This window comes from Pongo pygmaeus, chromosome 15 (assembly GCF_028885625.2).
Source record: "Pongo pygmaeus isolate AG05252 chromosome 15, NHGRI_mPonPyg2-v2.0_pri, whole genome shotgun sequence".
NCBI lineage: Eukaryota > Metazoa > Chordata > Mammalia > Primates > Hominidae > Pongo > Pongo pygmaeus.
Window position 1 is genome coordinate 69912369 of NC_072388.2, and position 27029 is coordinate 69939397.

At 35.0% G+C, this 27029-nt stretch overlaps 1 protein-coding gene across 12 annotated transcripts in view; it reads left to right on the forward strand.

Annotated features, from left to right (window-relative positions):
- Positions 1-27029, forward strand: part of PCNX1 (pecanex 1) — a 205555-nt gene that overhangs the window by 71669 nt on the left and 106857 nt on the right. For 5 of the 12 annotated variants that reach the window (XM_054447422.2, XM_063651749.1, XM_063651751.1 and 2 more), the window contains exons 7-8: positions 6349-6481; positions 13499-13683. The exons of 4 other annotated variants lie outside the window; for them this stretch is intronic. In XM_054447422.2, coding sequence (XP_054303397.1) covers positions 6349-6481; positions 13499-13683 — 318 coding nt within the window. The remainder of the gene's footprint in view (positions 1-6348; positions 6482-13498; positions 13684-27029) is intronic. 3 more of the 12 variants (XM_063651754.1, XM_063651755.1, XM_063651750.1) reach the window with 2 other exon arrangements.

Here is a 27029-nt window from a genome sequence, read left to right on the forward strand (position 1 = left end):
AAGTCTAATAAACTTAATTTCCTGATTTCCCAGTCCACATGGAAAGTTAGAAGCAGCAAATTAGTAGAAGGGATGGGTACTTATAGAAGCTGAAGTAATGACAGCAGAAGAAATACACAGCTAACCCTAAAAGAGAAGCTGTAATAACTGTACAAGCCAAAGCAGGAAACCCAGCGGTGTGTGGTCATTAAATGCAGGGGCAGACTATCGTTTTAATTTTAATAGTGTTCAAAGACATCATAATAGCGTAACTTCATACTGTATTAAAGTATAATGCTATACTCATTGTATATGTGGCTGACCTTGATTTCATTAAGGAAAGATGTTCTTTTCTGTGAAAAAAGCTTAGACATATATAAAACTGCACAGAAGAATGCTCATTAAATACAGCAAAATAGATTTGGCAAAATTATCTTCCTTTACAACAGTATCAAGAAAAGAGGTGTTTATTGGTGAAGCAAATAAATGTTTGTATATAGAATTCCCAAAACCAGCCCATGCCTGATTTTGTCAAGTAGGAACAAACATTACAGTGTTTTTCTTTCTCTCAGCAGTGAAGTTCTGGGAATCAAACGGTTACATTTTTATACCACCTCTAATTGCTGTCTTAATATTCTGGCAGGCCATTAAATCTTTGCCTCAATTTCCTCAACTGTAAAACAGGAATAATAACTGTCTAGACCTGTCTCACAGTTAACTGTCAGACTCCAATAAGCTTAAACCTAATGACTGTAGAAATGTGAAAATGCTTTATGTATTGTAGGTTCATTATATAAACAAAGACAGTGATGTATTTCATTTGTAAGGATGTGTCCCCTTTCAAAAATGTCACTTCAAATACATGTGTTCATCACTACTGACCCTTTATTAAGGGACTCTCCTGAAAGTGGATGCAAAATTGTATCTAACGGGTTGATATCTTTCATCCCATTCACAAAGGACTAAAAAGGATTAGAAATCACCTATAAAAGTAATACTTAAGCTATATTTGTTTGGCTGGTGGACTTGTGGAAAATATCAGTAAGGATATGCAAATTATCTTTAACGCAAAGCTCAGCTAATAATTTTTTTTTTTTTCTTGAGATGGAGTCTCGCTCTGTTGTCCAGGCTGGAGTGCAGTGGTGCGATCTTGGCTCACTGCAACCTCCGCCTCCCGGGTTCAAGCGATTCTCCTGCCTCAGCTTCCCGAGTAGCTGGGACTGCAGGTGCCCACCACCACACCCGGTTAATTTTTGTAGTTTTAGTAGAGACGGGGTTTCACCATATTGGCCAGGCTGGTCTCCAACTCCTGACCTTGTGATCCGCCCACCTCGGCCTCCCAAAGTGCTGGGATTACAGGCGTGAGCCACCGCACCCAGCCATAGCTAATAATTTTGTTACTGTTTGCTCTGATTCCTTGGCTTGTCGAAAAGTAGGCCAGTCCTTTAAAATGTTTTCACAGATGGAAATTATTTTAATTCAGAATTGATGCTTAGAAATTGGGCAGTGTTCTTTGGCTTCCCGGAAAATGACACTTAAAAACATTTATTTATTTACTTATTTATTTTTTGTTATTTCCAACAAGAATGAGCTTGAAAAGCATTTGTTTTTTCGTTGGAACAAAATCTTTGCATGTTGATGGTAGTAGCATCATTCTTGGCTGACAAAGAAACTAAGAAAGGGAAAAACTGTTTAGATAAAGTGAATTTCATGCCTAGACTAAAACATTCCTTTTAGAATGTTTTTGCAAAATTACTTGAATGTTTATGTCTTTATATAGTAATTTTGTTGTTAGGTAAAATCCTTTTTATCCTGAACATTACAATATATTTCAGAATGTTTGCAGATGCCTTTTATTTTTCTGAGAGAGATATATATATACTTATTTGTTTCATACCTTTGTCATCTTTCTTAAGAATTTAATTTCCTAATAGCATTTTTTCTGATCTTTTTGAAGTACCAAATGCCTATTTTTATTTTCATGATCTTTCCAGATTTACACCTTTTCCCCCCACAATAAACATTTCTCACTGAAAAGAACACTTGAGCAATTTCCTCTGTCTAAAGTTTTATTAGTTTAATTGAAATTGAGCTATTGCAAGATGCCAACCATAGCAGTACATGAGAACTAGAAAGTAACTTATAACATATTATTTCTTTCATAAATTAATCAGGTATATGATTGACATCATTTTTTTTTTGAGACAGAGTCTCACTCTGTTGCCCAGGCTGGAGTGCAGTGGCACGATCTTGGCTCACTTAAGCTCCACCTTCTGGGTTCACGCCATTCTCCTGCCTCAGCCTCCCAAGTAGCTGGGATTACAGGCGCCCACCACCACGCCCAGCTAATTTTTTGTATTTTCAGTAGAGACGGGGTTTCACCGTGTTAGCCAGGATGGTCTTGGTCTCCTGACCTCATGATCCGCCTGCCTCGGCCTCCCAAAGTGCTGGGATTATAGGCGTGAGCAACCACGCCCTGCCGACATCATTTTTAAATAGCATCTTTATCTGTGTATATTTATACTCACGGCTTCCAATTTTTGAGATAGAATTTAGATAGCCTTTACCTCCTACCTCATTAAATTTTGCTCTTTGGGCATCCCAGCTATTCTAGAAGTATATTAGTGCCTTGAATGCTTTCTATGCTTTCATTCACAGAGTAGAACCAACTGATAGTCTGTAATTGTAATACTACCATAAAAAATAAATAGTTGCACTAAAATAATTCATTTTAGAACGTGTAGAATTTTCCTTATCTCATTGAGATAAATGTGAAGTAACTCCTGAGGTGGGAGATATGTATTATGGATTAAACTTTCTCTGTTATCTTCAGGAATGGACCAGATCACAGCTGTCTAAAATGTCAGAGGATATTTCTGGTTTGTCCATGAATTGAACGTAGGCATTTAGTAAATGCTTAAACTTAATTGAGTGATTGCGTCAGTATAACAAAAGGAAAAAGCGAAATTATCTGAAGGGTCCTCTTATTTTTATTTTATTTATTTTGTTTTTAATTTAATTTAATTTTATTTTATTTTAGATGGAGTTTCACTCTTGTCGCCCAGGCTGGAGTGCAGTGGCACGATCTTGGCTCACTGCAACCTCTGCCTCTTGGGTTCAAGTGAATCTCCTGCCTCAGCCTCTCGAGTAGCTGGGATTACAGGCGCCTGCCACCGCACCTGCTAATTTTTGTGTTTTTAGTAGATACAGGGTTTCATCACGTTGGTCAGGTTGATCTCGAACTCCTGACCTCAGGTGATCCACCCGCCTCGGCCTCCCAAAGTGCTGGGATTACAGGCGTGAGCCACTGCACCCGGCCTGAAGGTTCCTCTTAAACTTATTATGATTGTGAAGTCTGTCTTTTTTAACACAAATAAATGATTAGAAAGTCGAGACTTGTACGTTTGAAAAAATACATTTAAAAATATACAACTCTCTGGATATATACCCTTGGAAGTATTTTATACTTCTTGTCATTCACGGTTTTTGAATTGCTTGCATGTTTTTTCTTTTTTACCTACACATGCATAAAGTTTAATTGTACTAGAGTGCTAATTTTTCACTATCTGCATTTTATGCTACTATTGAATTAGTTAATTTCATTCTTCTTTGCCAGAGATACTGGGTTTTAAGCAGTGTCAAAATGTCAACTCCAAAAACAGTTTTTAAAGTATTTTCTCCCTTCTCTCTGATTCCCTAGTTAAAAGATTAGATTTTTTTTTCTTCTATAAAGTTAAATGATTCAAAAAGAGTTTATTACAATTAGATTCTGGAAGTGAATTTTTATCAAGTATGGCTATAACATATGTGACTGTATGTGCTTACAGCAAATTATTTTAAGCTTTAAAGACACATTTTCCTTCTTTGGCTGGAATAGAACTGGACCCCTACTCGCTATTCCAAATAGAGATGTTCTGTAAGCAGCACATTCCCAGGGGCATGGCTTAATCTTACATACTGTGACCATAAATTGTAGTATAGCATTTTCACTTGAATGTGTGATACTGTTAAAGCAGTTGCCATAGTCAACATTTTGAAAATTCTTGTAACAGTAGGTGTTTACTTCCTGAATATTATAAGAGACAGCATAGACAGTAATCATAATTCCACTTAAACATTGTTCACTGGATGCCTAAACTTTCATCTTGATGTGTTTCCAAGACTGTTAAGAAAGTAAGTGATATAATATGCAGCTATTTTGCAGATAACAAAATATAAATGGTGTATTACTAGCAAAAAAAATTGTTTTCTGAAGAAACCAAGAAACATTTTGACTAAAAGTGGACACTGTAGTTTGTCTTTTCACCCCGGTACTATGGAATAATTAGCTTTTACTAAAGATTAATACCATTAAGTCTTCAGTAGAAGGAAGATAGTAAAGAAAACCGTCTCATATTTCTCTTCTTCCTATTCTGTATGATTACGTACTGCTTTTTTCCCAAATCCTTCTGAATAATTTTGGTGCATTTTATGCATTAAATTATCTTCTATAAATTATGTCTGGGTAAATTTTACTCGGCTATTTTGGTTGAAACAGTATCTACAACTAGAAAAAATGTTTGAAAGTTTCTTGATGTAGTTGGATTGACTTGTAAATTGAGCATAGTAGTTTGTTACAAATAATGCTTTATAAATAATAGCATAATAGTTTGTAACAACTGTAGAATAGAAATCTTTAATATAATATTTCACAAAATAATTCTTGAATTGAGTTTTTAAATAGTGATTTAAATTCCATAACCTGAGTTAAACTTTATTGGTGTCTAAGAACTGTTAGCAGGTATACCAGTTGTTCATCTAATTTTTCATTTCTTCCCTCAATTGGCTTGTTTTCTTCTCTGCTTTGTTTCGTCTTTCATCCATTGATTGCCCTGCCCTAATACATGTTTTCTCCTTTGTGGCAATGCTGATTGCATTTTCATTTCATTGAAGTCATGGTTGTCAGGAATTGGCAAAGTATGTAACGTGCCTTGTAGCTGTGGTCACAAAAAGGCAACCTTATCTTTCTAGATAAGCACTGTTCAATACAACTTTGTGTGATGATGGAAATGTTCTATATCTGCACTGTCCAGTAATGGTAACCACTAGCTACATGTAGCAACTGAGCACTTGAAGTATGATTCATGAATCTCAGGAACTGAATTTTTATTTTTATTTAATTTTAATTTAAGTTTAAATAGCCACATATGGCTAATGGCTAATGGCTACTGCATTGGACAACAGTTGTAGATGACCGGATTTAATCAGCATCTTTTGCTGTCATAGGCCATATATAATTTTTGTATACATGGACTTTTACCCCACAAGTAAAGGAATTTAAAGGAAATTTCATGTTTGGAAAGAATGTTTCTGTGCTAACTTGTGTTTTTATTCATATTTAGCATCAAAATGCCCTTTCTCAAAAGCAAAATGATTCCCAAATTATTTAGATCACACAGTTGTTTTGTTTTATATTTAAATGGATGAAAATCATTTTACATTTTGCTTTCGAAACCCAAATCGGTCAATTTTTGTGGTTTTGTAAGATCTGTATAGTTCTACTAAGCCATTGTTGTGATGTTCTCGTGTTGTATGCTTGGCTTTAGTACAAACTAAAAAAAGTACAAACAATAAAGTACAAACTTCATTGCTTGTTTGTTTGTACTTTATTGTTTGTAGATTAAGCTATGAGTTCCTATGCTTCCCAATTTGCCAATATTTGCTTCCTAAAGTTGAGAGGACCAGAGCCAGAGGCATGGAGTTGAATAAAGTTTGATGGTAATGAAGTACCTTTACAGTAAAATATATTCATGCTATATTGAATTAACACACTGGTTTTGCAGCTTCACAACCAGAGGTTTCATTTAATGCTGCCAAAATTATGGCACAGGGTACTGTGAGATAAACTTACAGCCTTACTCCTTGTCATCAACAGTGAAATGTACTGTCTTTGCTGCTTTTACAATACTCAAGAATGTAAGAAACTAATGTCCTATTCCCATTAGTGGAAACTAATCAATACTGTGCTTTTAAGGTTGACTTAATTAACGGGGCAATAGAGGAATATGGGACCAAAATAAATGAAACTTTCAGGAAAAGATTTAAAACAACGGAGATCTTAAAAATAGGAAATTGAGGTTGAAGAGAAGATGGCAAGGCTAGATAATAAGTCAAAAACATTATTTTTAAAGAAACAACTATCTTTAAATAAATGACAGATACTTTTGTGTATTGCCTGATATGATAGATTGACAGTATACATGTGAAAACAGTTTGGATTAATAAGTTCACTTTACCCGTGAGGGTGGGAAGTCAAGGGAAAGCCAGGCTCAGCTGCTATTTACATCTCTGACCTAGGCTCTTGTTTGACCTAAGTCTGTCTTGATGCAGCAGCACAAGCCAGCGAGGAGGCAGTGTCATTTCGCCGTGAACGCAGCACATTTAGGCGCCAGGCAGTACGGCGCCGGCACAATGCAGGGAGTAACCCTACCCCTCCTACATTGCTCATCGGATCACCCCTAAGGTATGGTATTTTCAATTCCACCAAGTTTAGCATGCATGTAACAGCCCTTCTAATCTGTTCCGCCAGTTCCAAGAAAGCATTTGAAGTGCTTTGTTTTTCTTTTCCTTTCTGTTTCTTTCCCATACATTTAAGCCCTTTTTGGCTTTTTCTGCATGTGACCATGAGCCTGTTGCATTATGCATGCTTTATGTTGCACTGTTGAAGCAAAATGATCAGATTGGTTTAGTCAATTTTAAGTTGCAAAATCACTTGAGGGCAGTTATAGGATGTATATAGTAGGCCTTAGTCAGCTTTCCTTTTTTTTTTTTTTTCTCCCACTCCAAATTAATAATCATGAAATATTTTCCCCAATATTTTGACAGTATTTAATATAATATGAACAAATACAAACTGAGTGGTGAGCTTGTTGAGGAATAACAATTCACTTAAACTTGATAAGCCAGTTTGATTGTTTTATTTCACTAAAATATATGATTTATTTTATATTGCCTAAAACTTGGTGCCTTTTATAATCACCAGGATCTGGTAAATGACAGAACTAACATATGTAATTTATGTAAAGTGTGGTCAGTTGGAGAGAGATATATATGTATATCTTTATTAAATTTTTCAAGCTCTGTATTGTAGTAAACAAAAACATCATTACTTTTTCCAGTAGTCCTAAGTAAGAAAGCATCCATTCATAACATTGTGGATAATTTTTCATTAAAATTCCAGTAGCTACTTTATTCTTAATTACATCAAATCTGATGAATCTATGCCCTGAATTAGAAATATAAAAATCTATCCAAAAGACTTGGGCTTTATTTTAAGAATACAAAAATGGATATAAATACTTTTTTTTTTTTTTTTTGAGACACCTCTATTGCCGAGGCAGGAGTGCAGTCGCGTGATCTTGGCTCCCTGCAACCTCCGCCTCCCAAGTTCAAGTGATTCTCCTGGCTCAGCCTCCCGAGGAGCTGGGATTACAGGTGCATACCACCCTGCCTGGCTAATTTTTGTATTATTGTAGAGACAGAGTTTCGCCATGTTGGCCAGGCTGGTCTTGAACTCCTGACCTCAAGTAATCTGCCTGCCTTGGCCTCGCAAAGTGCTGGAATTACAGGCGTGAGCCACTGTGTTCTGCCCCCAAAATGGATATAAATACTTTACATATGCTTGCTTAAGCAGTGCATATATTACACAAAATACTTGTATTAGCCTCTGTGTCCCAAAAGTACCATTTTACAAATTATTTTCTAGCTACATTTTAATTTCAAATTTAGAAGGAAGAACATCTGATGAAATAACTGCTGTTAAGTGCATGGTAGGTTGGAACAGATAAACTCCTTCTCTTGTTAAAACCTTGTTCTCAAAACAAGCAAAATCCTGTTTCTCTAAAATATTTTATTTCATACTCCCCTGAGATTTAAGACTTGCTTGTTTTCCTAGATTTTACATTACAGTCAAGAACTTTGTCTTTAATGAGGCACCCCTGGAATATCTCTGAATGTGCTGTGATTCTGGGGGCTGCCCAGTTCACGAATTGTTCATTGCTCAATTAAAACTCCTTTAAATTAAAAAAAAATAATAAAAAGGCTGGGCGCTGCGGCTTATGCCTGTAATCCCAGCACTTTGGGAGGCTGAGGTGGGCAGATCACCTGAAGTGAAGAGTTTGAGACCAGCCAACATGGTGAAACCTCGTCTCTACTAAAAATAAAAAAAAAAAATTAGCTGGGCGTGGTGGTACGCGCCTGTAGTCCCAGCTACTCAGGGTGGCTGAGGCAGGAGAATTGCCTGAACCCAGGAGGTGGAGGTTGCAGTGAGCCAAGATCGTGTCACTGTACTCCAGCCTAGGTGACAGAGGGAGACTCCAACTCAAAAAAAAAAAAAAAAAAAAACGCAAAAAACAAGAACTTCATCTTTCATAGATCATGTTCCTAATTAATTCTTCAGTAAGTCAAAATTCTATAAAAAGTAATATGGATTAATTAAACCAATATTTAAAATATAAAAATGAGAAGACAATCAATTTAACAGAAACACTTGTTCTAGAAACCTTTTCTGAGCCCTTTGCTTTTTGTGAGCCTTCCTGTTCTTTTTCCTTTCTACCTTGCCTTTTCCTGCCTGAAGTAACTTTTCTTTCTGCTGATGGATTTGGGGCATAGTCTCAACATGTAGAAAGAGCTCAGCGTTTTATTTTACTTTTTCTATTTTGTTTCTAACCTCTTCTTTTTGCCCCTTGAATAATACTTGCCAAAGGCAACTTTTTTGCTTTCTTACTCCGTGTTTATATAAAACTTTTTTTTTTAACTTTCGCTTTTCAGTTTTTAAAAATTATTTCATTCTTTGCCACTAATGAGCCTGCTGGATACCACTTAGCAAACATATGCAGACAAATTAGTTTTTTATCCTCTACTAGGTGGAATATTAAAGAGCTGTGTTCTAACTCCAGCCAATCACATACAATTTTCCCATGTTTTTCTAGGGCTTGAAATACATTACCATTCAAATGAGGATGTTGTGTACTACTTTTTTTTTTTTTTTTTTGAGACAGAGTCTCCCTCTGTCACCCAGGCTGGAGTGCAGTGGCGCGATCTCGGCTCACTGCAACCTCCGCCTCCTGGGTTCAAACCATTCTCCTGGCTCAGCCGCCTGAGTAGCTGGGATTACAGGCGCCTGCCACCATGCCCAGCTAATTTTTTGGATTTTTAGCAGAGATGGGGTTTCACTATGCTGGCCAGGCTAGTCTTAAACTCCTGACCTCATGATCCACCCACCTTGGCCTTTCAAAGTGCTGGGATTACAGGCATGAGCCACTGCGCCCAGCCCCTATTACTTATTTTTAAAGGGTTCACATTATAGTTTTGAAAAGTAGTCTTCTAATAATCAGCTTGTAGTTTTTGTTGAGGTTCCAGGATATTCCTAGTACAAAGGTTGCATATATCTTAAATAAGCTGACTTCATCATGGGTAAAGTAAAATAAAATTTATCTGTGGGGAATTAGAGAGAAACACCAATTTATTCATCTTTTGTAACTGTAAAAAAATTCAGGTAAAGTATATTGGTGTTATTCCACAGTGTGAGTTACAGAATAGTAATCTCGTCTTTAAATGAATATAGGATGATATGGTCATTTAAAATTTGGAAAAATTATCAAAAAGAAATGGTAGATGTGGCAACATTTTCATTACAAGTGCTATATAAATATTAGTAAATATACTAATTTATTTTAAACTTTAATGAATATATAAGTGACCATCCAAAAGGCAACTTGGTAAAATATACGTCTCCAAGGATTGGGAGTGAATTATCAATTTTCTTACAAAGAGAATTTGCATTTATTTTATAATGCTTATAAGAATATACTGTTTCAGAATTATTTTTTAAAGTTTTATTTAAAAAATTTTTCGCTTTATAGGTAGGTTTTGTTGGCCTTTGCTAATTCTTCCCAGTTAGTAGACCTAAAAAAGTCAAATATTTAAAATATTTATAATACAAATATTAAGAGTTCTGCATTTATCATCCTAAATGTGATATCTGTTTAATTCTAGTTAATTGCCTGGAATGGAATGAAATCATCAGTGCATTTCAGGGAAGGGGAAAAATGCTTTAGTGTATTCTTAAAATTTATTTTTTAAAATACAAGATTAAAAAATCTGTAATACAATAAGGTCATAGTAATAACTGAGAATTCATGATTAGGAATTCATAGGGGTCCCTTTGTGGTGCTCAGAAATGAATCCACCAACTATTTTTTTTGGTACTTTATTCAAAACACTCTTCTGGGTTTTTCTAGAATATAGAGACATAGAATAATGTAATGATACTCTTAGACTTTACATTTTAGTTGGAGAGACACATAGAAAGGTAACTAGCAGTATAAGCAGAATGTATCAAGTGCCAATTAAGTGATACAGAAGAAGGAAAGACGAAGACCAACTATTTTTCAGTCATTCATAGTAGAAATGTTAACAATTAAGATTGCGTGTCAGTGGTGCTAGTGATAGCTGATAGTTTTAGACCTAAATTTCTACCTTTTCTTTTGCAGTGTTATAAAATAGTTGCTACCCTTACTCAAACTGGTAGTTTTGACATAGAAGTGTAAAAAAAGATTTATTTGTACCGTTATTAGTTTAGGATAAAGTGCAGCCCTCCAGGAATATGTTTTCTAACAAGTTATGTGAAAATAATGGACTTTTTAATTTCTGTTAAAGGATTGTGACAATAGGAATTCAAGAGACATAACACTTATTTGTTATTTCCTCTTCCGAGCCATATTCCAGTCTCATTTACATGGATCCATCATTTTAGAAAATCTTTAAAATAATTGGGAAACTAGTAATTTCTCAAAGGATATTAGGCTTAAGTTTGATAAAATTTTTAAATACTTGGTATTTTGAGGTTAAAATTTATTTATTTATTAGAAATTTTAATAAAAATTACCTAAATTAATTTTTTTTTTTTTGAGACAGAGTCTTGCTCTGTTGCCCAGGCTGGAGTGCAGTGGCATGATCTCGGCTCACTGCAAGCTCCACCTCCCGGGTTCACGCCATTCTCCTGCCTCAGCCTCCCTAGTAGCTGGGACCATAGGCGCCCGCCACCATGCCCGGCTAATTTTTTTTTTTGGTATGTTTAGTAGAGACAGGGTTTCACCGTGTTAGCCAGGATGGTCTCGATCTCCTGACCTTGTGATCCACCCGCCTCGGCCTCCCAAAGTGCTGGAATCACAGGTGTGAGCCACCGTGCCTGGCCAAATTATCTAAATTAATTTAATAAAAATTAAATTGATAGTCAAAACCCTGATGTTTATAATCACATGGATTCTGGCTAATTTTATTTATTTATTTTTAATTCTGGTGTTGATTTTTATGCATTGTCTAATATCTTAAAAACCTTTTTGTATATTGGATATACATTGTGCATCTCCGTGTTGAAGATGAGCATATACTCAAATGCGTTCATGCCAAAATACGTCTAGCTGCCATATGGCAACTTGGCTTATGATGTCAAGTGAAAAAATCGATAGAAAAATTTGTTGAGTACATATTTTGTAAAATTCTGTGTCTTCTGAACCTGAAGGGACACAGGGACACGGTACCTGAACTACTACTTAAACATTTTTTTCTCAGTATTTTCTTCCTTGTGAAATTTGTCCTTTTTGGTAAGGTTTGTGGATAAGTTTAGATAGATTCTGAGGAAGAGTAACAAATGATGTATGTATGGAAGATAAAAACCTTATCTGATTATATTAGTTCCCAAGATTATCTGTTGATTTATATATATTCTACAAATATTCCAGTCTGAAGAAATTATTAAATAAATACTTTTATCATTATGGCTTAAAAAATAATGCCAGTAAGGACTGACAAGTCCACATTTGTAGACTTAGTTTTTTCATATGTTGTGTGCATTCCTATCCTCTGCCTAGAATGTATACTTTTCATTGGTGAAATGAAATAGTGCAGGTTAATAGGACTTCCTAGGATGATGGAAATATTCTATAATCTGCCCTGTTCTATATGGTAGACACTAACTACTCACTACTGCCTGCTTTGGTAGCTGTTAGCTCTGGTGGCACTAGGTATGTTATGTAGTTACTGAGCATTTGAAATATTAGCAGGACCAAGGAACTAAAGTTTTAATTAATTTGGATAATCATAGGCTACTGTATCAGACAGCATAGTTCCAGAATATATTCTATTGTCATAACCACAGGCTTAAGATATACATATATATAAGTTTCAACATAGCCTTTTATTTCATGGTCATTCTGCAATACATGAGTTTGTTTTATGTGTACCAGAGAAACAATTACATTGAATTCAAAGGATTAGAGAAATGTTGATACTCATGAAAAATGATAAAGTAACTGAATAAGGCCATTCTAAGTAGGATTCTTTTATTCATTCTAGAGGTCTAATAATTTTAGTTGCAGACTCTGGGATTGTTAAAGGTAAACTTCAATCGACAGATTGCAGAGTTGCATTGAACATCATGTAGAGAATAATAATTATACTCAAAACTTTTTTTATGAGTTTTGTCAGTTTAAATTTGACTAAATATTATACTAAGAACATTAAAATTCACAGTATCATAAAAATATGAAAGTATAAAATAAGTTAATATAGTCTCTTAATTTGGATAATTTTTATTAAAATTTGTAATAAATAAATTTTAATCTCAAAATACCAAGTATTTAAAAATTTTATCAAACTTAGGCCTAATATCCTTTGAGAAATTACTAGTTTCCCAATTATTTTAAAGATTTTCTAAAATGATGGATCCACGTAAATGAGACTGGAATATGGTTTGGAAGAACAAATAACAAAATTTGTTATGGGAACATAACTAATACTTGTATATAAAGTACATGGCCTTATTTCAGAAAGATGTAAGCTTTTTATAGATAACACTTTATATTAATTCTACCTCTGACTGTATTCCATGGCAATTTGTATTTCATTGATTGAGTCAGTTATTCTGGTTTTCTTGAGCCAGTTTGTGATTTTTTTTGATTCAAGATTGTTATTTCGGTTGCATTTGATAAAGACTATTTGGTTTTCAAGTGCTTATAAACTTGTTTTGAGTTTGAGATCTCAGAATATTTGAAAGAACAATTCTAGAGTTATTACAAGGCTATAAATGAAAGTGCATATTTAACTGAAACATAGGGCTTATCTGTTGGGGACCAGCTGCAGCACACATATATTGAATGTATTTATGATTCTTTTTTGCTGCTTTCTTTTTCCTTACACTAGAATTTAGTTGGCTTGAGGTGGAAAAAAGTCGCAGATTGACGAGTTTACATGTACATTTAATGTTGACTGCATTTGTCTCTTCAAATCAAATTTGTAAGGACCAGAAGATTTAAGTTGGCAATGCAATCTGTATATTTTACAAAGTTTGTTGGCTCTTTCTTAGGTTATGTTGAAAAAAAGTGCCTTTTTGAAATCAGTTTTCTATATTGACTTCATTCTAGGTATTGTTTTCTCTTTTCTTCCCTGTAATGTCTCCCCAATCCATGTTTTTTCCTAGCCTTCAAGATGGTCAGCAAGGCCAGCAGTCCACAGCCCAGGTCAAAGTCCAGTCCCGCCCCCCTTCCCAGGCTGCAGTGCTCAGTGCTAGTGCCTCCTTGCTGGTGAGAAATGGGAGTGTCCACTTAGAAGCATCACATGACAATGCATCTGCTGTAGGCGGTAGCAGTTTGCACGATGAACTTGGTATGCAGGCCTTATGTAATCTTGATGATACAAAAACTTTAATGCAGCAGATGATGGGTAACGATTGCAGTTCTTTTTTGAGATAGCTTCATTTTGAAACTATGCATAGGAGCACTTTTTATATAGGATTTACCCTATGTGTTAGGAAAATGTGACTTTTTGCTTTTTCCTTTTCTGTTTCTCTCTACTCTTATTCTGCATTTTCTTTTGGTCGTGTCCATTTTTAATAGGTAGTTAAAGTGTTAATATATGTTCACACTCAATTCTGTTTTTCCCAGGCATTTGTACCATATAGGAGAAAACGTTGACTTTTTTAAAAAAAGTTTCTTACTAAACTTTAATTTCTTTGAATATTTTGAATGTGCTTTAGGAAAGGGAAAAGTGCTTTCTAATTGTCTGCCACTATAGAATCTTTCTTTAAGATATTCTATATTTCACACTATATTCGTCATCTGTAGTAGGATTTATTTTAATTCAAAATACAGTACTCTAAGGACATCATGGCTCCGTACTAATGTCACATAATAACTTTATAACATTTATTTCTTGTTCCTGTCAATATATCTGTAAACATATAAATTATTGAATAATTAATTCTCAGAAGTGTGGTATCATTAAACATTAATGATACATACCTACTCAGATACCTGTCTTATGCATTATTTAAGGATGATACTTTATGTTACTTTGGTTTCTGTGTCTCTGTATAATCTAGCTGTCTTGTTCTCAGAATACAGGTTAGTAATGGTTTAAGTAAATATAATGAAGAAAATCTAGTTATTCAGAAATAATTCACTTGAAAGCATTTACTCATTGTGATTTTGTTTATTCATGTTATCATTGCTTTTTACTTATAAAGATGATAATCCAGTTACTGTTTTAACTGGAAGGATATGAGGTATAAGTTGCCCAAATTAGGATTTAATAAAATTTTATATGCTACCTATTCATTGACTCTTTTTTCTATTTTGTAAAAATGCTGAGTTGTAGAGAGGTATGCATATCAATGAAAAGTGTCATCTTCAGATCTCACAGACACTTGAAAATGGTAATCTAAGATATTTATAACGTTAGAATGTATGGTGATTTCTAAATAAAATGAGAAAGCAATAAAACATTTTAAATTTGGAATGCTTTTGCTTTTGAGTTTGTAATTTGTAGAGGCAAGAAAATTTATAAGGAGGCTGCTTGAGGGAGAATGAGGTAGACTCCAATTTAGCTACTTGTTTTAGTTGTAAGCAATACTTCTTCAGTTGCAAATATATTCATTTATGTAATAACTTTATATTGCTATTTCTCTTTGCTTAACCCAAAGGATTTTTGTGAATCTGCGAATATAAAATTACAGTTACCATCTCATTGTTCATTGGCTTTATAGTAGTAGATCAGCTAAAATAAAAGGCTTCATTTTAATCCCTTTCAGAGTTTTAGACTTTTATCAGATCAAGCATAAAATGAAACAGTAGATGATTTTCCTCCATAAGAATTCTTAGTTTGCTAAAAAAATTTGCTAAGCAAGCTTTAATGATAGTCACATTCTAAATCCACATGCCAATTATTGAAAATACTTACATATGAACTGCCTTTCCAGTTCTGAAGATTGAAAAAACCTCTTCTGATTGGAGACGACTTTAGCATCTGTTGGTGGATATTCAGGATATTCTCTTATAATTTGGATTTTATCTTTCTGTTAACTGCCACGTTAAACTAGGTCTTGCTCTATCATATTTGAATGGTGCCAAATTGAATACTTAGTAATAATTAGCACAAAACAATCAGTGGAGTGTATACCTGTTCCAAAGCCTATAAAGTTGGCCAAAAAAGATTCTGAAAATGAACTGCAACTGAACTTAAAGGAATTGGTAGAGAATCTAGAATATTTTTGTTGTATGGTTTAATTTTCTACTTGATTTTAATTAACAGTGAATTATGTGAATGAAAATACGTGAATGAATATGGGTACTTTATACTCAAATATGTTAAAGTTAGCTATGATATTCCCTAAAAGTGGAGTATTTACACAGGATTGCTTCCTTCCAAATTTAGCTTCTTCTATTAAAAAATTTTAACCAGTTTTTACATGTGAAAGTATATGCATATGCATAATTTGTTTATATAAAGCATACATATATGCGCACTCATACGTGTTTGAGTGCATATGTTTGTGTATGTACATGTACATATGCTGTTTTGCATTAAAAAAAACTCTGAATCAGACATTGTTTAATTCTAAGCCTAGATAGTTTTCCTAAACTGTGTTTTCTACATCTTTATTTTGTGGTGTCACAATAGGTAACCATATCCATTTCCTGTACTAAACCCTGAGAATCTTTATTTCTCTGGCATTTTAAGGTTACCAGAGAACATTAGACATCATGGAAAAATTCACTAAAAATAGTATTACGAGGATTTTATTAGTAGCTTATTAAGCAGAGGAAAAAGTACTTGTATCATCTGTATTCAGCAAGCAAAATTGTTAATCATGATTAATTTTAGAATATGAATTATAAGTGGCATAATTTAAAAGGAAAAACTTAGGCTGGGCTTGGTGGCTCACGCCTGTACTCCCAGTACTTTGGGAGGCTGAGACGGGCAGATCACTTGAGGTCAGTAGTTCTAGAGCAGCCTGGCCAACATGGTGAATCCCCATCTCTACTAAAAATACAAAAAATAGCCTGGCATGGTGGTGCGTGCCTGTAATCCCAGTTACTCAAAAGGCTAAGTCACGAGAATTGCTTGAATCTGGGAGGCGGAGGTTGCAGTGAACCAAGATTGCGCCACTGCACTCTAGCCTGGGTGACAGAGTGAGACCCTATCTCAAAAAAAAAAAAAAAAGGAAAAACTTACATAATTTTCTTTCTTACTTATAGCTTTCATTTCCATGTGTACCTAATTAAAAAGAAATTGGGTTCAAATGACTTAAGTGTTGGATGAGTTTTGGAAGTTAACATCTTTGGAAATGATATTTCTATCAGAATTTCTCAAATTCTTCAATGTAATATGTTGCTCTTTATTTTAAAGACCACATATTAAGGGTTAATTTTCTTCTGATTGGTCTTTTATTGGAATTGCTATTTGTTGTTGATTTTATACTGTTTTCTCAATTAAACTACAAAAATTCTAAATAAAACAAACTGTGACTTAGTAATGCCCAGATTAAGTGACACAAGAGACTCTGAATCAGGTAGCCTTAAAGTTCCGTTTTATATCTGCTAATCTTTTCTATAGAATTTGGCAATTACTTCTTAGTTACTAATCCTAGTTTTCTCTTATAAATTAAGACTAATAAGTTGATGCAATGATGAAACTTGCCATTATAGCTGGTAGTTACACTCTTAATTTGTAACACAGCATCTCAAACAAAATGTTCTAGATGAGATCAGATAGAACAAGAAACATTGCCTGTGGTTTTTTCTGTGTATGAAATTAGTGGTTGGGGTGAGGAAATGCTTTGAAAGTGTATATGAAGCTATTACTTTGTCTTTATGTGAAAAATTTAAAAATTACTTAATGTTGACAAGAAATGAGGACAAGAGTTCTATATTTATCAAGACGTAATTACAAAGCACGTATATATCATGAGTAGTATTTCTCTGATTAAGACTTTCTTAATGTACCTGATTTTTAAAAAGTGATGCTTGAATTGATTTTCCGTAGGTTTTCTTTTGTTTTATTACTGTGTAAGGATTGACAAAGGAGGTATTCTTTGAGGTAATCTGCTTTATTCTAGAGCTTGTTAACTTGAAAATGTAGTTGGCTGTAGAATTATTGAAGGAAACCTGGCAACATTGCTGTTCCTATTAAGCAGTTCATAGCAGAAATATAATTTGGAAGCTTTTAAATTTTCTACTTTAAAAAGCAGAGACTCAGGTGATCTACAGTACTTTTAATGACTTTTATTAGAGTTAGTCTTGGTGTTTTAAAAAATATTGTATATACTACTCTGTAGCATTTTGGGCTATTAGTACTTTTCCTTGTTACTATTAATACAGAGTCAGAGGACTGTAAGGGATCTTAGAGTTAATACGTCAGTTCCTTATGTTATGGTAGATTATTTTCATTCATCTGAACAAAAAAGTTACATCTTTTTGCAGCAACCTTGATTTTGTCCTTTATTATTGTTTTGAGTACAAAAAAATAAATTCTATTCTTTGATCCTTTTTGGGGGGTGAGGGGCAACAAAGTGTATATAAATGAAAGTAAAATGTTTATTTTTATCAAAACAATAAAAATACTTCATTATATTTCAAAGGAAGAAGTATTAAGAGGTTTAAGGGCTATATTCTACTTCGTTTTGGTAAAATTAGAATGTGCTATTCCCATCCTTACCACAGGAATACAAGTTGACAAATACTGGAAAATACCATGAAGAAAATTAAGTCATCTACAATGTCATCACTAAGAGATATCCACTATTAGTATTTTGTAATTTATTCCTTCCAGTCTTTTAAAATGCACATGTGTATATGCACTTAAAAAAATAGAATTAGGATCATGTTATGTGACTTTTGTGCTACTGTTTGAGTTTTGTATCTTGCTTTTTTCACTTAGCATTCTGAACATTTACTCATGTTATTAGCTGTTCCTTGATTTTTTTTTTTTTTTTTGACGGAGTCTCACTTTGTCGCCCAGGCTAGAGTGCAGTGGTGCAATCTTGGCTCACTGCAACCTCCGCCTCCTGGGTTCAAGCGATTTTGCTGCCTTAGCCTCCCGAGTAGCTGGGATTATAGGCATGCGCCACCATGCCTGGCTAATTTTGTATTTTTAGTAGAGATGGGGTTTTGCCATGTTGGCCAGGCTGGTCTCGAACTCGTGACCTCAGGTGATCCAGCCACCTCGGCCTCCCAAAGTGCTGGGATTACAGGCATGAGCCACCACGCCCGGCCTCTTTGATTTGTTTTTAAGTGACTGCGTAATGTTTTGTCACTTAGATGTACGTGAAAGGCAGTACAATATAGTGGACTCTGGAGCCAGACTTCTTGGCTTCAAATCTTTGCTCTACCAGTTATTAACTATGTGATCTTGGGAAAGTTATTGTCTTGTCTTATGCCTCAGTTTCCTCATTTATCAAAGGATGGCAAAAATAATGGCTACTTCATAGGTTTATCGTCAGGATTATATTTATTAAGCATACAATTAGAACAGTGCTTGACAATTGTAAACTTGTTATATAATCATCTTTGTCATTATTGATAAAATATTATATCATTATTTAATCAGTTAACCCCATTGTTAGTCTTCACACTGTTTCCTGATATTTCCTATTGTAATGAACACTGTGCTGAATGTCCATTACATAAGCTTTTGTGTACAGCAGCTGTGATTATTTTCTTAGGATAAATAATGTTGAAATGGAATTATCAGTCAAGGGGAATATACATTTTTGGGGCTTTGATATATACTGTTATTGGCTTTATGGAAAGCTCTGGTTTATACTTTATCTGGTAGAGTTTGGGAGGATCACCACAAATATTACAAGTTAAAAGTAAATCTAGATGAATTTTATCTACTCCTATCTTCATCCCCTGGATAATGCTCAGAAGTTTATCATTGTTATTGTGGGAACACTACTAGAATATTATTTCAGATAGTTTTGGATACCTGAACAGCTCTAGGAATTTTACAGAAACTTACAGGGACAGGTTGAGATATTTAATTTGTATCTTGCTAGTATGTTGTAAAGAATTCATTGAATCACCAAACTAGATTATCTGCTTTCTAACATTAATCATTCTTAAGATTCTAAATTAAAGCTGGTTAGTATATGCATTAGTTGGAATATATGCTAGCTTCTTTCAAGGAGAGACCCTCCCAAAATCATTGAAATGAAAGAGAAGTTTCTATTTCTCTCATGACAACCATTGGGAGTCTAATGGTATCTATTTCTGTCATGATGGATGAATGATGTTATCTTTCACATGTGGCTTTCTTGGCTTGTCCAAAGTGCCTGCTGTAGTTGTTGACATTTTCTAGCAAACAGGAATGAGGAGAAAAGGTCAAGGACATCTAGCCTTTATCTTCGTGATTCAGATTTGGAAAACATGCCTTTCATTTTCTCCCACCTTTCATTGGCCATACATAATTATGTGACAGCTTCTCGCCGTGGGAGAGGCTGAGAAATGTCTCTAACTGTGTGGACAAAAGCCCAGCAGAAACAGTGAGGGGAAGATTCTGTTCAGAGGAGCACAGAAAATATTCTTGGCAGAGGCTATCTTTGGGTAGTGAGGAACTTTCTTTTTATATACTACTTTTTAATTTTCCAATGAGTAATAATTTTTAAATGAAACCATGAAACAGAACGGCAAATACCAGTGTAATTCCCCCAAATCTTAGTATCTGGTAGGAATTTCGCTGACTGTTTGCTGTTACATGCTCATCAGACTCTAACCTGGTGAGTCTTTATTTTCTTGTTTCTTCATCAATTTTATGGATATATAATTTAGGTACAATAAATGGCATCTGTTAAATGTATACAATTCAAGGAGTTTTAACAGATGTGTATACCTGTCAGATACCTTAATCAAGATGCGAGTGTTTCTGTCACTTTCAAAAAATTCTCTGTGCCTTGTTGCAGTCCATCTCACTGCTGCCTCTGGTCATAGACAACCACTAATCTGCTTTCTATCATCATGATTTCCCTCTTCTAGCAGTTGATATAAATGGAGTCATATAGTATACAGCCTTTTGTATATACTTTTCCCGTAGTGTAATGCTTTTTGAGATTCATCATACTGCTTGCATGTGTGAGTAGTTTGTTCTTTCTTACTGCTGAGAATTCCATTGTATGAGCAGGCTGTGTATTGCTTATCTGTTCACCTGGCGATGGTTGTATTGTTTCCTGTTTTTGGCTGTCGTGAATAAAATTTCTAAACTGTCTTTTTGAAAAGAGTTCTACATCCCCACCACCAAGTTCCAGTAGTTCCCTTTCTTGCCAACATTTGCTTTCGTTGGCCTTTGGAATTGCAGACATAATGGGTATAGAATGGTAACTCATTGTGATTTAAATTTAAATTTCTCTTATGACTAAAGATAGTAAGCATCTTTTGATGTGCTTATTGGCCACATACATATATATCTTCTTTTGTGAAGTGTGTCCAGAAATTTACTCATTTTAAAAATTGGGTTGTTGGTCTTCTTCTTCTTCTTCTTTTTTTTTTTTTTTTTTTGAGACAGGGTCTCACTCTTGTTGTCCAACCTGGAGTGCAGTGGTGCAATCTCGGCTCACTGCAACCTCTGCCTCCTGGGTTCAAGCGATTCTCCTACCTCAGCCTCTCAAGTAGCTGGGATTATAGGCGCGTGCCACCGTGCCCAGCTATTTTTTTATTTTTGTATTTTTAGTAGAGACGGAGTTTTGCCATGTTGGTCAGTCTGGTCTCGAACTCCTGACCTCAGGTGATCTGCCCACCTCGGCCCCCCAAAGTGCTGGGATTACGGGCATGAGCCACTGCGCCCAGCCTGGGTTGTTGGTCTTCTAACTGTTGAGGTATGAGTTCTTTTGATATTTTAAATACAACTTATTTGTCAGATACAAATTACAAATACTTTCTCCCATTCTGTGGCTTGTCTGTTTGTTTACCTGACCAGTCTTAATGTCACCAATATCGTTATTATAGATTATTTTACCCAAGTAAGAAGAACTTGTCTTTGAAATAAAATGTGAGTGGATAATGAAATCACAGCAAAATATGAACTTGTACATTCACTTTTGGAAAGTTCAGCTGATTTGGGGATTAGCAAGCAGGAGTGGAGGTTTTAACAATTAATTAAGGCATGTTTTATTAACTCAGATCTAGATAATCAGATAGCCATGTCAGTAAAATATATCAGTATGTAAATCTCTCTTATAGTTGCCAAGCAATAGAGATATCTGTCTTTCCTTACCAGTCCGCAAAGCTGTCTTCTAAACCAGACTTTCTTCTTATACCTACTCTTTTCCTTATGCTTCTGATTTAAAAAGCTAGAACAGCATTGCACATACTAAGAAAAAAGACTTGTTCTAAATATTGAAACTTGAAGTTACAAGGACATAGTGACCTGATTTCCATTGTATCATGAGGATTAAAGTTGTTTTTGGAGCCTAAGATTCTTGGTCTAGGACAGGTGTTGGTAAACCACCGCCTGTGGGCTAAGTCCAGCTCTATACCTACCTGTTTTTGTAAATAAATAAAATTTGTGTTTATGTTCTGTGTTGTCTGTGCCTGCTTTCATGTTACAGTTGTAGACTTGAATTGTTGCAACAGAGGTTATCTGGCCCATGAAGCCTAAAGTATGTATTATCTAGCCCTTCATAGGAAAAGTTTTCTGACCCCTTTATTTCTCCCTTAATCTAGGGAGAAACAAGTCCATTAACCCAGGGGTCCCCAACCCCCAGGCCATGGACTGGCATGGATCTGTGGCCTGTTAGGAACCAGGCTGCACAGCAGGAGGTGAGCAGGGTGTGGGGAGCGAGCATTTCTGCCTGAGCTCCGCTTCCTGTCAGGTCAGTGGCAGCATTCAATTTTCATAGGAGCATGAACCCTATTGTAAACTGCACATGCGAGGGATCCAGGTTGCCCACTCCTTATGAGAATCCAATGCCTGATGATCTGAGGTGGAACAGTTTCATCCTGAAACCGTCCTCCAATCCCCTGGATCCATAGGAAAATTATCTTCCATGAAACTGGTCCCTTATGCCAGAAAGGTTGGGGACCGCTGCATTAACCAGTAAGCAGCAATATAGTGAGTAATTTCTGTGTGGGTAAAAACTGAGTCACCACTTATGATTATAAGGGGGGTGCTATCCAAGAAATTAGAATTGATCTTAAAGGCTTTCTCTTTAAAAGTATAATATATTCATTGAGATTGCATTATGAACACAATGCTGTCTCCATCAGATTATTTCTTGAATAACATTTCTATTATTGAGTACTTCAGTCATATAGAATGTATATGGTCCCCCAAATGTCTTTTAAAAACTCACTTTATACATTTACTGCCCATACATCTCTCTTTGTTCTTATAGCCCCTCTCTGCCCTATGAGTAATACTAAAAAAAAGAGAAGTCAGTGTAGACAGTGCATCAGGCTTGGAGGACACAGAATGAAGGGAAGGTTGGGGAGGTAGGTGGTTAAAGAAAATTATCCAAGAAATTTAAGAGACCTCTTTTGTTGTTGATACTTGGAAGATTAGAAAAACCCTATGGATGATTTGTTGTTCTAGTAACCACCTCCTCTTCCAAGATACATATAGGTATCTTTAGAAAAATGAGTGATGTCAAGAATGCAACAGGCTGGGCGCGGTGGCTAACACCTGTAATTCCAGCACGTTGGGAAGCTGAGGCAGGAGGTATCACTAAAGCCCAGGAATTCGAGACCAGCCTGGGCAGCATAGCGAGACCCCCATCTCTACAAAAAAGTTTTAAAAAGTAAGCCAGGCACTGTGGCATGTGCCTGCAGCCCCAGCTACTCAGGAAGCTGAGGCGGGAGGATCGCTGGAACCTAGGAGTTTGAGATTGCAGTGAGCTATGATTGTGCCATTGCACTCCAGCCTGGGTGACAGAGTGAGTCTCTGTCTCAAAAAAAAAAAAAAAAAAAAGGAATGCGATTGGAGTTTCTTAGGTGAGTACTATTCTTAAAATTCTTGATGTACTGAACTTTGTTTTGTATGGTGAGGATTTTTACTGATAGGATAAGTTAGAGAATCCCATTAATTTCCCATGTCTTTTATCAGTGAATGTTTATCAGAATTTGCCTGTTGCACCATTCATGGCTCTAGGCAAATGCTTCAGGTATCCTTGGTGTTAAGTCAGTATCCAGTTTTACTCATCTTCCTGTTGCTCATCACTTATTTATTGACCTATAGTTGTTACTTTGAAATATTACTTCAAAAGAATGGTTGTGTGTAATTAACAGATTTTATGAACAATAACAGTGGCTATTGAGTATTCAATAAGACTGCTAAGAAATACTAGGTATCTTAACTTTTTTTTTTTTTTTTGAGACAGGGTCTCACTCTCTTGCCCAGGCTGGAGGGCGGTGGCATGAACACAGTTCACTGCAGCCTCAACCTCCTAGGTTTAAGTGATCCTCCCACCTCAACCTCCCAAGTAGCTGGCCCATGGGCACATGCCACCACACCCAGCTAGTACGTGTGTGTGTCTGTGTGTGTCTGTGTGTGTGTGTGTGTGTGTGTGTGTGTGTAGAGATGAGGTCTCACTATGTTGCCTGGGCTTGTCTTGAACTCCTGGGCTCAAGCAATCCTCCCACTTTGCCTCCCAAAATGCTGGGATTACTGGCATGACCTACTGCGCCTGGCATATCAGCTTTTTGTGTATGTGTCTTTAGAGATGCAGTCCCTTGGCCAGTATAATTTTTACAAGTCTGAAATTCCAGTTTCTAATCTTGTTTATTTTGTTAGAAACTGATTTTTTTTCTCCTTAAGTCATGACAGAGGCATTCTATCAGGTATAATTAATTGGTGACAGTTGAATCATGATGAGATGGCTTAGTTTATAATCCAAATTCATGTGAGAAGGACACATTTCTTTGCTCTGCTTTCTACTCTGTGTATTAGAAAAAAATAGTATTGAAGTATTTTTCTTAATGCAGAATAATATTAAAATAGGGGTATTGTAACGGCATGTTTTACTTCAGATCTAAAGTTTAAATATGATGGTTTTAATCTCAAAAGAAATAGTAAAATTGCTGTGTATGCCAAGAAAACTTGTACAAATTTAACATAATCTTTATAAACCAATAGTAATATATATGTATTTCTGGTTGGTTATTTTTTAAGCTGCCTTCAGTAGGTTACATTAGCACATTAAATTACATTTAGTAATTTTTTTTCTGATGTGTTTATCTTCAGAGTAAAATTTGGTACTTCTAAAGTACGTAGACTTGTTCTTTTGGAGTGAAGTTGGGACTACACCATGAGGCCTTATTACAATGTTAGTTTGTTCTGACAAGTGCTGTGTGTATTTTTAAGAACCTAAACATGCTTCTGAAATTTAATAGAGAAAAGCCTCTTAAGGAAAAAAAGAAAAGCATTGTTGAAGTCATGTACTTCTGTTAAAATCATAGCCTTCCTTTTAGACATATTTATGCTTCTGCTTACATTTTTAGATTTTATTACTTGTTAGTAATTTGAATAGAATCATTCAGAATTGTAAATTTAGGTAGTAATAGAACTACTCAATTTTTCCAACTGTCTGTCTAGGAAAGCTTTTTTTTTTTGCATTCTTTATGTTTATTTAAAATGCAACTATTTCTATATAAATTTAATATTAGATATTTATACGTAAAAGACAACATGGTAGTATAATGACATCATATTCTTTTACTGTTTCATTTGAAAATTACAAAGATAATATCTTTAGTTGATTTTGTTACAGATACATATTATTTTTAATATACCAAGAACAGAACTTATATATTAATAAAAATCCTTTGGAAAGCTTAAATGCTGAGAAATACTGCAACAATTTAAGTTCTATTGAATACAGAATTAACTTATTTCTAAAATATGTATAAATTATGTTATGACAATTCATTTATGCATTCTGTTCTTACTGAGTTTCACATGCAGTAACCAAGCCCTCTTTGCTCTTTGTTAATCTATGATTTAGTCATTTAATGTAGTTAATAATAATTCTGCATTTATGTAATCCATGATTTTGGGCAGATATTTCTTTTTTCTCTTAATGTAAGTTTAATTATTATAGCACCACTAATCATTGATTATCCAATAAATGAATACAGAACAGAGCATTAAAAACTACCATTAAAATTTTTTTAAGTGAGCCAGTATTTTTAATTTTTTTTTCAGTAGCAACTTATGTAATTCACCCTACCACTTTAAAAAAACTTTCAGTGATACATCTATGAAGTAGCCAAGTTGATGGCTTGTATCATTTCATTTTAGCTCATTAATCCCGTTTCTGTTAGAGGTGCTAAGGATGAATGACTTATGACTAAAAGATGGGGGTGGGGAGTGTCTTAAATAATTTACATGCTGAATAACCTTGAAAAAAGACAGCAAATGAACTGAGCATTTCACAGAAAACCTTTTTTTCCCTAACTTATCTCAGGAGTATATTATTCTACAGAAAAAAAAATGTGGCTACAGAAAACACCACAACTTTTATGATCCATAGAATGTACTCAAATAATTCAAATTGTTATTTTTTTCCTGGTTCTAGTCGTTTTAAAGAATGAAGTAATGCTTGAGATGTTCTGTAAACTCTTAGTCATATTAGTACATTATGGAGTCCTTTTATTAGCATTTTTTCAAGTATTTCACTTAAATAAAAAACCCTTATTGCACACTCTGCATTGTAGGCATGGGAAAATCTGACGTTTAGCCTTACCATCAAGTCAACATTGACCTTTAAGATTCCTATTTTGGCCGGGCACGGTGGCTCACGCCTGTAATCCTAGTACTTTGGGAGGCTGAGGCAGGTGGATCACGAGGTCAAGAGATCAAGACCATCCTGGCTAACACGGTGAAAACCTGTCTCTACTAAAAATATGAAAAATTAGCCGGGCGTGGTGGCGGGCGCCTGTAGTCCCAGCTACTCGGGAGGCTGAGGCAGGAGAATGGTGTGAACCTGGGAGGCGGAGCTTGCAGTGAGCCGAGATTGCGCCACTGCACTCCAGCCTGGGTGACAGAGTGAGACTCTGTCTCAAAAAAAAAGAAGATTCCTGTTTTTAACCTCTTTAATTTCAGCTAATAAAATAAAAACCTCATAAATGCTCAAAAAGCACCCTGGACTAGACCAAATGGTTACAGAGTTGTATACCTTGTTTCATTGCCTTCGTGGAAATTTATATTAATTAATTTATGCTCCCTTTTCATCACTGATATGGCTACCATAGATCCTCAAAGGGGAAGAATACATCTCAGGCAGTATGTAGAGTTTTAAAATTTCATTATCAGAAATCATTTTATATTATAAAGTTCATCTTAAGAGAATTTAAAAAATCTATATTCATTTGCAACATTTGCAACCAATATGATTTCTAAACCTTTTATCAGTTTCATAATGATATTTGGCTGTAGCAATTGCTGTTTCTAAATTTTTCATAGCGCTCTTGTGGTAGAAACATACAACAAATAGTGTTCATTAAATAATATAATTTAATTATCACCAACAATACTAGCTCTTTCAATTCACTGACCTTTCTTAGATACACTTGGACACTTTTCTTCTTAAGAAACACAGCTCAGAATGCAGTCACATGATTTTGTGGGCTTGTAGTTTGAGCTATCTCAAACTTAAGAAGCTTTGCAAATGGCTACTCACCCCCTGCAAGTAATTGTCAGGTGATTATTAAACATTAAATTCATTCATATGATCACCTGAATAG